Below are 16,299 nucleotides of genomic sequence, written 5' to 3' on the forward strand. Positions count from 1 at the left end.
GAATAAACGGGACCTTTTCAGAATGGCAGGCAGTGACTAGTGGGGTACCGCAAGGCTCAGTGCTGGGACCCCAGTTGTTTACAATATATATTAATGACTTGGATGAGGGAATTAAATGCGGCATCTCCAAGTTTGCGGATGACACGAAGCTGGGTGGCAGTGTTAGCAGTGAGGAGGATGCTAAGAGGATGCAGGGTGACTTGGATAGGTTGGGTGAGTGGGCAAACTCATGGCAGATGCAATTTAATGTGGATAAATGTGAAGTTATCCACTTTGGTGGCAAAAATAGGAAAACAGATTATTATCTGAATGGTGGCCGATTAGGAAAAGGGGAGGTGCAACGAGACCTGGGTGTCATTATACACCAGTCATTGAAAGTGGGCATGCAGGTACAGCAGGCGGTGAAAAAGGCGAACGGTATGCTGGCATTTATAGCGAGAGGATTCGAGTACAGGAGCAGGGAGGTACTACTGCAGTTGTACAAGGCCTTGGTGAGACCACACCTGGAGTATTGTGTGCAGTTTTGGTCCCCTAATCTGAGGAAAGACATCTTTGCCATAGAGGGAGTACAAAGAAGGTTCACCAGATTGATTCCTGGGATGGCAGGTCTTTCATATGAAGAAAGACTGGATGAACTGGGCTTGTACTCGTTGGAATTTAGAAGATTGAGGGGGGATCTGATTGAAACGTATAAGATCCTAAAGGGATTGGACAGGCTAGATGCAGGAAGATTGTTCCCGATGTTGGGGAGGTCTAGAACGAGGGGTCACAGTTTGAGGATAGAGGGGAAGCCTTTTAGGACCGAGGTTAGGAAAAACTTCTTCACACAGAGAGTGGTGAATCTGTGGAATTCTCTGCCACAGCAAACTGTTGAGGCCAGTTCATTAGCTATGTTTAAAAGGAAGTTAGATATGGCCCTTGTGGCTACAGGGGTCAGGGGGTATGGAGGGAAGGCTGGGTTCTGAGTTGGATGATCAGCCATGATCATAATAAATGGCGATGCAGGCTCGAAGGGCCGAATGGCCTACTCCTGCACCTATTTTCTATGTTTCTATGTTTTCTATGTTTCTATGTAACATGAAAAGAAGTGATACTAACACCGACCCCTGCGGAACACCACTATTGATTATTAACCAACCAGAAAGGCCCCTTTATTCCCACTTTTGCCTCCTGTCAATCAGCCTTCCATTCATGCCAGTATCTTTCCTGTAATACTGTGGGCCCTTATATTGTTAAGCAGCCTCATGTGCAGCATCTTTTCAAATGCCTTCTGAAAATTCAAATAAACAACGTCCACTGACTGTCTATCCTACTTGCCATTTAAAGTCATAGAAGAGTACAGTACAGAATCAGGCCCTTCAGCCGATCTAGTCTGTGCCAAGCCTTTTAAACTGCCTACTTCCATTGACTTGCACTAGGGCTATAGTGCCCTATACTCCTATCATCCATGTACCTATCCAAACTTCTCTTAATCGTTGAAATCGAGCTCACCTGTACCACTTGCATCGTCATCTCTCTCCACACTTTAACGACCCTCGGAGTGAAGACATTCCACTCATGTTCCCTTTAAACTTTTCACCTTTGGCCCCTAATCCATGAGTTCCAGTTGTAGTCCCACCCAACCCCAGTGGAAAAAGCCTGCTTGCATTTACCCTATCTATACCCCTCATCATTTTGTGTACCTCTATCAACTCTCCTCTCAATCTTCTACGTTCCAAGGAATAAAGTCCTAACCTGTCCAGTCTTTCCATATAACCTTAGCAACATCCTTGTAAATTTTCTCTGTACTCTTTCAACCTTATTTACATCCTTCCTTTAGGCAGATGACCAACACTGCAAACAGTACTCCAATTAGGCCACACCAATGTCTTATACAACTTCAACATAATATCCCATCTCCTGTACTCAGTGCTTTGATATATGAAGGCCAGTGTGCCAAAAGCTTTTGTTATGATCCTATCAACCCGTGACACGACTTTCAATGAATTGAACTGTATTCCCAAATCCCACTCCTCTGTGCCCTACCATTCACTGTAAGATCTACTCTGGTTGGTCCTGTTGAAGTGCAATACCTCACGTTTGTCTGCATTAAATTCCATCTACCATTTTTAACCCATTTTTCTTGCTGGTCCAGATGCCACTCAAGTCATGATAGTTTTCCTTGCTGTCCATTATACCCCCAATCTTGGTGTCATCAGTCAATATGCTGATCTGGTAAACACGTTATCACTCAGATCATTGATATAGATGACAAGCAACAACAGACCCAGTACCGATCCCTGTGACACTTCACTAGTGGCAAGCTTGCAGTCAGAGAGGCAACCATCTCCTACCACTCTCTGGCTTCTTCCCCAAACCCAGTGTCCAATCCAATTTACCACCTCATCTTGAATACCAAGCGACTGAACCATCTTGCCCAACTTCCCATGCAGGACCTTATCAAAGGCCTTTCTAAAGTCTATGTAGAGAGTATCCACTGCCCTGCCCAGCTTCCCTGGTAACTTCCTTGAAATACTCTATAAGATTGTTTATACACGACCTACCACACACGAAGCCATGCTGACTATCTTTAATCAGTCCATGTCTATCCAAATACTCATATATCTGCTCCCTTAGAATACCTTACAATAACTTTGCCACTACTGATGTCAGGCTCACCGGCCTACAACTTCCTGGTTTATTTTTGGAACTTTTCTTAAATAGTGATACCTCACTTGTTGCTAAGGATGATTTAAACATCTCCGCCAGGGTGCTGGTAATTTCAGCACTTGCCTCAAAGATTTCCAACAGATCTGTCAGGCAAGATTTCCCATGAAGGAAACCATGCTAACTTTGGCTTATTTTATCATGTGTATCCAAGTACTCCGAAACCTCATCCTTGATAGTCAACTCCAACGTCTTTCCAACCACTGAAGTCAGGCTAACTGGCCTATAATTTCCTTTTTCCTGCCTCCCTGTCTTAAAGACTGGAGGGATATTTGCAATTTTCCAGTCCTCCAGAGTTTTTACTGAATCTACTGATTCTTGAAAGATCATTACTAATGACCCTACCATCTCTTCAGCCACTCACTTCTTTCAGAATCTTGGAGTGTAGTCTATCTGGTCCAGGTGACTTACCTATCTTCAGACCTTTAAGCTTCCCAAGCACCTCCTCCTTAGTAATAGCAACTCTCAAATTTCTGGCACACTGCTCTTGTCTTCCACAGTGAAGACCGACATAAAGTTCGTCTGCCATTTCTTGGTCCCCTGTTACTACCCCTCCAGCATCATTTTCAAGCAGTCCAATATACACTGTTGCCTCTCTTTTAGTTTGTATATATCTGAAAAATTTTTTTGTATCCTTTTTTATATTATTAGCTAGCTTACCTTCATGTTTCATCTTTTTTCTCCTTATGACATTTTTAGTTGTTTCCTGTTGGCTTTTAAACGTTTCCACTCCTCTAACTTCTCACCAACACAAAATAATCTGCAGATGCTGGGGTCAAAGCAACATTCACAACACACTGGAGGAACTCAGCAGGTCGGGCAGCATCCATGGAAACAATGCGTCGACGTTTCGGGCCGGAACCCTTCATCAGGACTGCAGAGGGAAGAGGCAGAGGCCCTATAAAGAAGGTGGGGGGAGGGTGGGAAGGAGAAGGCTGGTAGGTTCAAGGTGAAAAACCAGTAAGGGGAAAGATAAAGGGGTGGGGGAGGGGATAGGCAGGAAAGGTGAAGAAAGAATAGGGGAAAGGACAATGGGTAGTAGAAGGAGGCGGGACCATGAGGGAGGTGATGGGCAGCTGGGGGAGGGGGCAGAGTGACATAGGGATAGGGGAAGGGAGGGGGAGGGAATTACCGGAAGTTTGGAGAATTCTATGTTCATACCAAGGGGCTGGAGACTACCTAGACGGTATGTGAGGTGTTGCTCCTCCAACCTGCGTTTAGCCTCATCATGGCAGTAGAGGAGGCCATGTATGGACATATCTGAATGGGAGTGGGAAGCAGAGTTGAAGTTGGTGGCTACTAGGAGATCCTGTCTGTTTTGGCGGACGGAGCGGAGGTGCTTGACGAAGCGGTAACCCAATCTGCGTCGGGTTTCACCGATGTAGAGGAAGCTGCACCGGGAGCACCGGATGCAATAGATGACCCCAACAGTCTCACAAGTGAAGTGTTGCCTCACTTGGAAGTACTGAATGGTGGCAAGAGAGGAGGTGTAGGGACAGGTGTAGCACTTGCGCTTACAGGGATAAGTGCCAGGTGGGAGATCAGTGTGGAGGGACGTGTGGACCAAGGAGTCGCAGAGGGACCAATCCCTGCGGAAGGCGGAGAGGGCTGGAGAGGGAAAGATGGACTTAGTGGTGGGGTCCTGTTAAAGGTGGCTGAAGTTGAGGAGGATAATGTGCTGGATCCGGAGGCTCGTGGGGTGGTAGGTGAGGACAAGGGGAACTCTGTCCCTGTTGTGGTGGTGGGAGGATGGGGTGAGAGCCGGTGCGGGAAATGGAGGAGGTGCGGGTGAGGGCATCATTGATGACAGCAGAAGGGAAACCACGATCCTTAAAGAAAGAGGACATTTGAGATGTCCCGGAACGGAAAACCTCATCCTTGGAGCAGATGCGGCAGAGACAGAGGAACTGGGAATAGGGAATGGCATTTTTGCATGTGGTGGGTGGGAAGAGGTATAGTTGAGGTAGTTATGCGAGTCAGTGGGCTTGTAGAAGATGTCAGTGGACAGTCTGTCTCCAGAGATGGAGACCGAGAGATCGAGAAAGGGGAGAAAAGTGTCCGAGACAGACCAAGTGAATTTGAGGGCTGGGTGCAAGTTAGAAGTAAAGTCAATGAAATTGACGAGCTCAGCATGGGTGCAGGAAGCAGCCCAATGTAGTCGTCAATGTAGCGAAGGAAAAGTTGGGGAGCAGTACCAGAATAGGTTTGGCGCACAGACTGTCCCACATAACCAGCAAAGAGGCAGGCATAGCTAGGGCCCATGCGAGTTCCCATAGCTACACCCTTGGTCTGAAGAAAGTGGGAAGAGCCAAAAGAGAAGTTATTGAGTGTGAGAACCAGTTCCACCAACCGGAGGAGGGTAGTGGTGGTGGGGAACTGGTGAGGTCTATTATCCAGAAAGTAGTGGAGGGCTTTGAGGCCTTCTTCATGGGGAATGGAGGTGTATAGGGATTGGACATCCAAAGTGATGTCCAGAAGTGGTTTCCCTTCTGCTGTCATCAATGATGCCCTCATCCGCATCTCCTCCATTTCCTGCACTTCGGCTCTCACCCCATCCTCCTGCCACCACAACAGGGACAGAGTTCCCCTTGTCCTCACCTACCACCCCACTAGCCTCCGGATCCAACACATTATCCTCCGCAACTTCCGCCACCTTCAACAGGACCCCACCACTAAGCACATCTTTCCCTCTCCAGCCCTCTCCGCCTTCCGCAGGGATCGGTCCCTCCGCGACTCCCTGGTCCACACGTCCCTCCCCACGGATCTCCCACCTGCCACTTATCCCTGTAAGCACAAGTGCTACACCTGTCCCTACACCTCCTCTCTTGCCACCATTCAGGGCCCCAAACAGTACTTTCAGGTGAGGTAACACTTCACTTGTGAGACTGTTGGGGTCATCTATTGCATCTGGTGCTCCCGGTGCGGCCTCCTCTACATCGGTGAAACCCGACACAGATTGGGGGACCGCTTCGTCGAGCACCTCCGCTCCGTCCGCCAAAACAGACAGGATCTCCCGGTTGCCATCCACTTCAACTCTGCTTCCCACTCCCATTCAGATATGTCCATACATGGCCTCCTCTACTGCCATGATGAGGCTAAACTCAGGTTGGAGGAGCAACACCTCATATACCGTCTAGGTAGTCTCCAGCCCCTTGGTATGAACATAGAATTCTCCAACTTCCGGTAATTCCCTCCCCCTCCCTTTTCCTATCCCTATATCACTCTGCCCCCTCCCCCAGCTGCCTACCACCCCTCATGGTCCCGCCTCTTTCTACTACCCATTGTGTTTTCCCCTATTCTTTCTTTACCTTTCCTGCCTATCACCTCCCTGCCTCCCTTCCCCCACCTCTTTATCTTTCCCCTTACTGGTTTTTCACCTGAAACCTACCAGCCTTCTCCTTCCCACCCTCCCCCCACCTTCTTTATAGGGCCTCTGCCCCTTCCCCCTACAGTCCTGACAAAGGGTTCCGGCCCGAAACGTCACTCATGGTTTCCACGGATGTTGCCCGACCTGCTGAGTTCCTCCAGCGTGTTGTGAGTCTAACTTCTCACCAATTTTTGCTATGTTATATGCATTTGACCTCCCTTGTCAGCCACATTGCCTCACCTCCTTTTGGAATATTACTTCATCTTTGGTATGTATCTATCCTACGCCTTCTGAATTTCTCCCAGAAACTCCAACCATTGCTATTCTGCTGTTATCCCTACTAGTTTGTCTTTCCAAATCTGGTTCATCACAGAACACCTAATATAGTATTGCCTTTCCCCAGATGGGATTAACCAGAAGCTGCTATAAAAAGCCATCTCATAGGCATTCTACAAGTCCCATCTCTTGGGATTTCCCAATCTACCTGCATATTGAAATCCCCCATGACTATTGTAACATTGCCTTTTTTACATTCCTTTTCTATCTCCTGTTATAATTTGTATCCCACATCCTGGCTACTGTTCAGAGGCCAGTATATAACTCCCTTTTTACCCTTGCTACAAGATCATCTACTTTATTCTGTATACAGTATGCATTCAAATATAAAACCTACAGTCATGTATTCATCACCCTTTTTGATTTTGCACCCATGTTACACTTCAGCTCACTCCACTGACTACAATTTTTTCCTTTCACCTACCAGCCCTTCCTTGTAGTCTACTTGTATACCAACAGTAGTGTAGTGTCGTGTGGTGGAGATTATATTGACACAGCCTGGTATGGAAACACCAATGCCCTTGAATGGAAAATCCTACAAAAATTAGTGTATGCAGCCCAGTCCATTATGGGTAAAGCCCTCCCCACGATTGAGCACATCTTCAAAAAGCATTGTCACAGGAAAGCAGCATCCATCGTCAGCAACCCCTATCCCCAGGGCATACTCTCTCCTCACTGCTGCCATCAGGAAGAAGGTACAGGAGCCTCAGGACTCTCACCACCAGGTTCAGGAACAGTTACTACTGTTCATTCACCAGGCTCTTAAACTAAAAGGGATGACTTCATTCAACTTCATTTCCCCCATCATTGAAATGTCCCAAAACCTATGGAGTCACTCTCGAGGACTGTTCATCTCATGTACAGTTTGTTGAACACCGAAGTTGGTGCGGTCTTTCACTGATTCTATTACGGTTGTTATTCTATTTGGATTTATTAAGTATACCTGCAAGAAAATGAATCTCAGATTCTACATAGTGACATATATGTACTTTAATAATACACTTACTTTGAACTTTGAACATCCCTGTCCTCAGCCCTATCACGCTGGTTCCCATCCTCCTGCCAAATTAGTTTAAACCCTTCCCAAGAGCTTTAGCAAACCTGCTGTAACCGATGTTGTACAGGCTATGACCTGTTCACAGGAATGGAACCCTGCTGTAGCCTGGGAGGAGCTGCATTATGTTAATAAACCGGGATATTTCACATTGTGCTAGATATCTTCCAAATAATTATTGAAATCTTTAGATAATAAGTATTTTGTTGCTTAGAAGGCCTGGAATGTAGTTATTGCTCAAAGCAGATGAGAAACCAATTCAAAGAAAGTGAAAAGCATTCATTAAGATGGCAGAACAAGGTACCACCAAGTGGCTGACTGGCAGAATGCAAGGACTGGGAATAAAAGATGCCTTTTCTATTAAGCTGGCCATGACTAGTAGTGTTCCACAGGGGTCAATGTAGGGACCACTCCTTTACACATTATCTGTTAATAATCTGGATGATGGAATTGATGGCTTTGTGGCCAAGTTTGCAGATGATGCAAAGATAGTTGGAGGGGTGAATGATGTTGAGGAAGCGGGAACTCTGTAGAAGGACTTGGACAGATTGGGTAAAGAAGTGGCAGATAGGATACAGTGTAGGGAAGTGCATGGTCATGCACTTCAGTAGTAAGAATAGAGACATAGCCTATTTTCTAAATGGGCAGCAATTTCAGAGGTTGGAAGTGCAAAGAGACCTGGGAGGTCTTTGTACAAGTTTCCCTAGAAGTTAACTGGCAAATTGAATTGATAGTAAGGAAGGCATTGTTAATGTTCACATTCATTTCAAGAGGTCTAAGATATAAAAGTAAGGATGTAATGGCCTGGTTTTATAGGTCATGGGTCAGATCACATTTGGAGTCTGTTGAACAGTTGTGGACCTTGTATCTTAGAAAGGATATGCTGGGTTTAGAGAGGGTCCAGATGAGAATGATCCCAGAAGTGAAATTGTTAACATGAGAAGCATTAGATGGCTTTTGGCCTGTACTTGCTGGAGTTTAGAAGAATGAGGGAAAATCTTACTGAAGTGTGTTGAATATTGAAAGGCCTAGATAGAATGGGTAAGCAGAGGACATTTCCAATGGTGGATGAAGGGTCTCGGACTAGAGGGCACAGTCTCAGAATAGAACAGTGCCCCTTTAGAATAGAGGAGAGGAGGAATATCTTTAGCCTGAGGATGGAGAAACTGTAGAATTCATTGCTTCTGATGGTGTGGAGGCCAAGCCATTGGGTATTTAAAGTGGCAGTTGAAAGGTTCTTGATTAGCAAGGGCTTCAAAGTTTACGGGGAGAAGGCAGGAGAATGGGGTTGAGAGGGATAATAAATCAGCTGTGATTATATGAACGAGCAGATTGATATACTGCATTGCCTAAACTGCTTGTATATCTTATGGCCTAAATATGAATAAAACAATGGATTTTCGAATATAATGCTGATTAAGAGCTAGAGAATTCTTAATGTAGTCTCTTACGAAGTCGGAGATGTTTACTGAGAAATTTTTACATTGAAATTCAGTTTTCTTTTATTTTAATAATTTAGAAAGAGAGGTTTGTGAAACTGCTTGATCAACTGCACAATTCACTTCGTATTGACCTTTCCATGTATAGGGTGAGTGAAAATTGTCTTAACTACCTATTTACTGTAATACTGTAAACTGCTACCTAATACTTTTTAAATAATTCTATTTCTTGGTTTGAACTCTAGATTGTGCCAAAGTCTCAGTGAGCAATGTGACATCATTTTTGCTGTATACTATCACTTCCTATGCTATCATACTATTAATGTTGAACAGATGATGCAGCTTTCAATTAATTGTAAAAGTCGAGTCAAGGTTCTATTATAGGTTAGCTGACATTTTTGAGCTACTCCAGTTCTTCCATTATTAAATGTGATGCCCTTCAAACCCTTTGGTGACTTACTTGTACTTCAATGATTAGTATATATTCCCCTTCCCCATGCAAATTAATCGATACCTATATTTCACAATATCATGTTCAAAAAATTTATTTACCATGCAATTATTTTCTTCTAGTTGACAGGAGGTGGATTAAATGCCAATATATTGTTAAATGTAAAATAAGTAGACTTCAAAAGACATTATTAACATATGCATCATTAACAGTTTTGGAAAATAGGTAAAGTTACATATAATTAACTTACTTTTCTCAATTTCTGAGAAACGTGGTGTGTTGTGATAGGTCAAAATTCAAAACTACCACAGTAAAACTCTGGCATTCTGGCACCCTGAATATATGGACATACTGGACTAGGGATTTTCTAGACAACTGGATATTTTTCCTATTAATACCTCAACAGGGTTTATTTATCATTTGTTGGATGTTACCCAATAATATAGTAGATCTTCCAGTGAACTGAGTGAGTTCCAAGAGAATGCAGGTAACTAAGACCTATTCTGTTTAAGGGGAGTGTGGGAAGTGGAGCTCCATAATTTTAAAGAGAGAACGGGAAACATTGTCCTGGTGAGTTTAAAAGGAGCATGGGAAATAGAATTTCATTAATTTTAAAGGATTGTTGGGGAACAGAATCTAATTAGTGCATGTTAGGTGAAGTTAGTTTATTCAGGAAAGCTTAAAGGGAGTGTGGGAAATATACACTGGTGTATAATAAAAGGAGCACTAAGCTCTCTTGAATTTAAAGGACACATTAGAAACAAAACCTGGTAAAATGGAGATTTCCAAACACCCTGCATTATCAGAGTTTTTCTGTATTTGTGAAAGGAAAGCGAGCTTTTAATATTCCAGATAAATTGTCAATTGTTGAAAATATATTTTGATGGTTAGAATTTTGTTCTGTTGAAAATTGTACAAATGTATTTATTAATAAATATTCAAAACTATTCTGAGTTACTGCCATATAGATCCTAAACCAGCTATGTGAGGAACAGCCATTTGTTTTTTTTTGCATACTGAAATTGCTTTGCCATTGTCAAGGCCTATCAGCTTGAAGTTATGATATCAGAATAATTCATTCTGTCTGGAGACTTCCCAGCTCCATTCACCGCAGTTTCTAGTTTAGAGAAAGTTTAATTTGTCAGGAAAAAAATATTTCAGGCTCTGAGCAGGAACCCCAACCCACCCCATTGGTAATGAGTAGTCCTGTTGTTGCAATGTGTGCTAGCATCTGAAGAAACAGTTGGGTACTTAAAGGGACACAAGAGCCTCCCTGGTGAAAAGGCATAAGTTGTTGAAATGAACATTAGGAGCTGTTGTAGCTATTACTGTCATTACCAAAGTTTGTTGCCAGGTTTCTCCAAGCAATCTGGGAAAGCAATAGGAAGAAGGGCAAGCAAGAAAAAATGGGCCAAGAACTGACACACCTCTCCTCATCTGAACTCAGAACAAATTCAAATTACTGTAGTAGTCACAGTTTCTTTTTAGTATACATTTTAAAAAAGTCAAAAAGCGGCTAGGAAGCTTTAAACATTTTGCGTCAGTACCCTATTGTATTTTCATCTCAAACTAATTATTAGGCAATCCAGATGGATTTATTTTCTATTCTGTATTTAATCCCAGAGAATGCTTAATGCTGACATGATATGTCTATCCAATTGATGCTTACAGAAGATGAAATCTTGTTCAAATGCTAAAAAGTGGTAGAATGAGTTATACTGCAGCTTATCTGCTAAAATGCTCAAAGTTGTGTTAAATTACTTAAAAATGTAATAATTACTTAAAGAAGTGAAAAGTTATATTCATGTTTTATCTCCATCTGATATTGATGGAAAATAGTGAATCAGAGAATTTGAAATATTGTTTTATTTGATAGAATAATTTTCCTGCAAGTAGCCCTGAACGGTTGCAAGATCTGAAGTCCACAGTTGATCTGCTGACTAGTATAACCTTCTTCAGAATGAAGGTAATTGTTTTACTCCCTTTCTCAGCTGCTGTAAAGAATGATTAGATTATGAGGACACGTAGTCCTCTTTTATTGTCATTTAGTAATGCATGCATTAAGAAATGATACAATATTCCTCCGGTGTGATATCACAGAAACACAGGACAGACCAAGACTGAAAAACTGACGAAAACCACATAATTATAACATATAGTTACAACAGTGCAAGCAATACCGTAACTTGATGAACAACAGGCCATGGGCACGGTAAAAAAACAGTTCAAAGTCTCTCAAAAGTCCCACATGTCACACAGACGGGAGAAGGAAGAAAACTCTCCCTGCCATGTCCGACCACAGTCCGACTCTGAGTCGTCGGAAAACTTCGAGCCTCCGACCAGCTCTCCGACACCAAGCACCGAGCACCACCTCTGCTGAGCGCTTCGACCCCAACCCTGGCTGCCAGCAGCAGGCAAAGCCGAGGATTTGGGGCCTCCCGTCCGGAGATTCTCGATCACACAGTAGCAGCAGCAGCAAACCGAGCATTTTAGAAGTTTCTCCAGATGTTCCTCCATGCTTCTCATGGCTGTCTCCATCAAATCAGGATTGTGCATGGTACCCTATTTAAAAAATATGATATCATTTCACCGGAGAGGCTGCACAAAGTGCTGCTACTTCAAGTAGAGAAATAAGGGAAATGAGAGTCAGATTATATATGCTTGTGAACCATTTTTTGCCCCTCTTCTAGGCTTCACCTGCAGTTTTTGTCACCTATCAATTTGCCTCTCACTCCCCAAACTTCTGACCTAAAATAAAAATATTAAAATGGTCCATTGGTTATATCTGTTGTAGCTTTACTTTTCCACATTGCTGCTGAGCTTGTGTTGTGTAGCCTGTCTGTTTACTGTATTACAACCATCATAATTCTACTTCAGAGAGGCAGAGTATTCCGTGAATCGGCTGTTCACTGTGGCTTCCTTCCTCATCCACGGTGCTTGCACTTAAGTGTCAGCTTGGCTCCTCATATTCCTGGTTAATTGCTCATATTCCTGGCTAATGTCAGAGCAGTCTGACACTGCTGTAGCATCTGAGACCTCAGATGCAGCATTATTCCAGGCTACCGTTGGTCTTAGCTAATTTTCCCCTCTTGTTCTCTGCTGCTAACTGTACATGTTACTGTTTTGCTTCTCACTTTCACTTTCGTGACTGCTCCTTTGTTTTCTGTGGTCATGGATGCCAAAGTAAGCTTAGCACACTTACCTATTTTAATTAAACTTACTATAAAATATTCAGAGAAAGACTTCCTGGGATGTTTGGCAAAGATGCCTACGGCCCAGCTGAGTTTTAAAGATGCACTCTACCACAACCTAAAAATCAAACTGGAGTCGATCCTGTAATTTTACTGTTGAGTATTAATTTGTTTCAATAATGACTCCTTTATCTCCCCCTGTGCTGCCGCTTTTTTTTATCCTCTACTTTCACTTTAAAAAATTTATTTCCCTGCCTCCTTTCTTATCTTCACACTTTATAGTTCACCTGCACTGCACTTTCTCTTCAGCTGTTACATTTCATTCTGCATTTTGTTGTTATTTTACCTTGTGCTACCTTTGGTGCACTGTGTTATGAATTGATGTGTATGAACAGTATGCAAGACAAGGTTTTCACTGTACCTCAGTATATGTGACAAAGATAAATCAATTCCATCTCCAGTGACTTGCTCCCTACTCTTTCACCTTTCATCCTCACTCGTCTCTCACCCCCGTCCCTTCACTCTTCTCCTGTTGATTCATCTTCCCTTTTCAGTCCTTTCCCCTTTTCCCTCCATCTTTCTCTTTCCTCTTACCCACTTTTCCTTTCAACTTTACTCCCCCTTATCTCTAGCTCCTCTCTTTATCTCAAATTTTTCTCATTCTTCTCTCCTCACTAATTTCACTTTTCGTCTAACTCACCATGAGCTATTTACAATATGTTGTTTTACTTAGATTAGCAGCCAATTGGTCGAGGAATTGCACTGTTCCATCTCAAGCCTTTCACTGAATTGGCATGACATTTATTCCTTCACCTTCTACGAAGTTTGGAAAGGGAAATGCACCTTGTCAAACTGAGGGCAGCTGGAGAATGAGGTGGGGTGGGGGTTTCTGGAAAGGGTTGGAGTCAGTCACTTGATGGTGGTGATGTATGGAGTTGGTTTGGATTGGCCACTAGAGGACCTGGGAATGAATGGGTGCAGTAAGTCAGCCATTGAAGGAGTGGCTATGCGTTTGTGATGGGTGAAGATTCAGAGGATCAGGAGCAGCAGCAGCTGGTGCAGCAGGGGTTAGGAATGATCAAGGAGGTCTGAGTTAGAGGTCATTGGGTTTTCCTTAATGGGGCATAAAATTAAGATGTTGTCTTTTTAATTAAGAGATAAGGGCTCTGAAGGCATATTTGCTTAGCATATTCAAAATAGTGATTGATGAACATTTAGATATTAGGGAAATTGAGGGATACAGGTTTAAAACAGTGAAGTCAAGTTGGGATAATAGATCACCCATAATTTTATTGATCAGCAGGTAGTCACACTGGAACAAATGGTGTCCTAACACATCCACTTCGTAAATTGTTATTGCTTCTGTCTGCGGCCTCTGTCGGTCAGAGTTGACAATGGATATTGTGTCCTTGCTGTCTAGATACATAAGCCTGGGTAGTACGATATAGACAGCAAGTTGTTGCTCATTTAGCAGGCTCACCCTCTCCAGGCATCTGATGAACCCAAGGGAACGGCAGAGACTGATACAGCTTGGTACCACGTGCGTCGCAGGAGTCGCATTGAACTCAATATAGAACTGCCTTAGGGACTCCAGCTCTGGATTTTTCCCTCTGGGTTTACTCCTGAAGCCTTCCCCATGAGTGGCTATAGCCACAAGGTAGCAGGGGTTTGAGATCAGAGTTTTCCTTCTCGTAGATGAGATGAGCAGTCAACCATGATTGACAAGCTCCTTCTGCCTGAAGCGGCTGGTTTTAAGTGCCAGTAACCCGCCTTTGCCCCCTTTCCTGTCAGTAGAAATGGTTCTCCCAGTCTTAGTAGCCAAGCCACACATGTAGGCCAGGAGCTGGACATAGTTTTCAGGGGCTATTTCTGGCACACACCATTGGGAACATTTATTAGGTAGTGGGAGCTTGTCCTCAATTACCACCCCCGGCTAAAACAACATGCCCATGATAATGGCATTGTTTCACCAAAAAATATGATGGCACACTGAGAGGAGGCGGCTTCTCTGGCTCCCAATAATGATGCAAATTTTAAATTCTTAGACAGCATTTTGAAGTTTCTAGTCAGAGATTTCAGTCAGCCAAAGCTTCACAAACACGGTGCCACTGAACTCCTAGACAAAATTACTTCTAAACTGCTGGCAGCACAGTTAACAGCAGTTCTCAATAGATTAGGGACTCTATGGACTCCAGGTTGAGCAATCTGGCCTGGGCGGTTCAGCGAGGAAATGGCAGATGCAGATGGAGTGAGAGGAATCAGAAACATTGCAGGAGAGCCAGGGTACTAACCTGACCTGACCAGCGGTACCATCATTTTTCCTGGTCAATGTCTGTTCACTAGAATAAAATGGACTCATTGAGACTGAGAATGAACACACAGAAAGAACATTCCGGTGCATTCTGTTTTTCACCAAAGTATGGCCAAATAACAAAACACCCTGGCTGGCCGTTTCAACTCACCAGTATGACTCTGTTCTGCCCAGACAGAAACTTCCTGTTGGGGAAATCCAAAGGAGATGGTTTCTGTGTGTACATTAACAAGGGTTGGTGGACACCTTATTTCACTCATCCAGGCTGCTGTTCTCTTGTACTTAAAATTAGACACCATTATCCTTGTACCAAAGAACATCTACACCTTCAGAACTAAATGACTACTGCCCGGTGGCACTCGGGTGACACTTCATCATGAAGTGCATTGAATCAAAAACTCTATTCCTGCCACACTGGACACTCACCGATATGTTTATCTACAGAAGTGCTCTGTGACAGATGCCATCTGTTGTGCACCTTGCCCTGACACACGTAGAAAATAAGGATACTTATGTCAGGTTCCCCCCTCCAGGGCTCTGTGCTGAGCCTATTTCTATATTCTCTCTTCAACATGACTGTTCGACCAAGTACCCGAGAATCACATCATCAAGTTCATTAATGACCTGATAGTGGTGGGGCTCATCACCAACAACAGTGAGGCGGCCTATAGAGAGGAGGTAGAAGAGCTTGAGGCCTGGTACCAGGCAAATAACCTCTTGCTCGGTGTCAACAAGACACAGGAAACGGTTATTGACTTCAGGAGAGCTTGCACCATTCACACCCCACTTTGCGGCACATTAGTGGAAACTGTGAGCAGTGTCAGTCTCCTGGGAGTAAACTTCTCGCACAACCTGTCAAGGTCCCAGAACACATTCTCCCCTACCAGGAAATCTCAGCAATGCCTCACTTTCTGAGGAGGCTGACTGTGCACGTGTGTCCTCAGGCTATTCTACAGATACGCAGAAGAGGGCATTCAAACAATCGGCATCACTGCACGGTACAGAAGCTGCACTGTGGCGGACCAGGTAGTCAAAACTGCCCAGCACGCCACCGGCAGCAGCCTCCCATTATCAAGGACATAAATACAAAATGTGCCGGGAAAGGGCCAGGAACATCACAAAGGATTCCACCCACCCTGCTGGTTGCACACCCACCAGGGAGGACGCTATGTAGCATCCATCCCAGGACTACCAGACTCGAAAACAGTTACTTTCCCCAAGCGGTAAGGCTGATGTACACCTCCACCTATTAACCCTCCCCTTCACACCCCCCATCCACCACTATTTTAATATTTCTTATCATGGTCACCTTATTTACAGACACTCCCATGCCTAGCATCACCTTATGGACATAAATCAATCTCTGTATATAAACTACCTTACATATTTTTAGTAATTGTATTTTTTGTTATTGTGTCCATTTTTTTTGTGCTGCGTCAGATTC

General features: G+C 43.8%; 1 protein-coding gene across 5 annotated transcripts in view; it reads left to right on the forward strand.

The window, feature by feature from the left end:
- The window catches only part of LOC134343935 (protein unc-13 homolog B-like), a 519,229-nt gene that overhangs the window by 403,339 nt on the left and 99,591 nt on the right, over positions 1–16,299 (forward strand). For all 5 annotated transcript variants that reach the window (XM_063042888.1, XM_063042887.1, XM_063042890.1 and 2 more), the window contains 2 exons: positions 8,983–9,051; positions 11,230–11,319. In XM_063042888.1, coding sequence (XP_062898958.1) covers positions 8,983–9,051; positions 11,230–11,319 — 159 coding nt within the window. The remainder of the gene's footprint in view (positions 1–8,982; positions 9,052–11,229; positions 11,320–16,299) is intronic.

Source organism: Mobula hypostoma, chromosome 3 (assembly GCF_963921235.1).
Source record: "Mobula hypostoma chromosome 3, sMobHyp1.1, whole genome shotgun sequence".
Lineage (NCBI taxonomy): Eukaryota > Metazoa > Chordata > Chondrichthyes > Myliobatiformes > Myliobatidae > Mobula > Mobula hypostoma.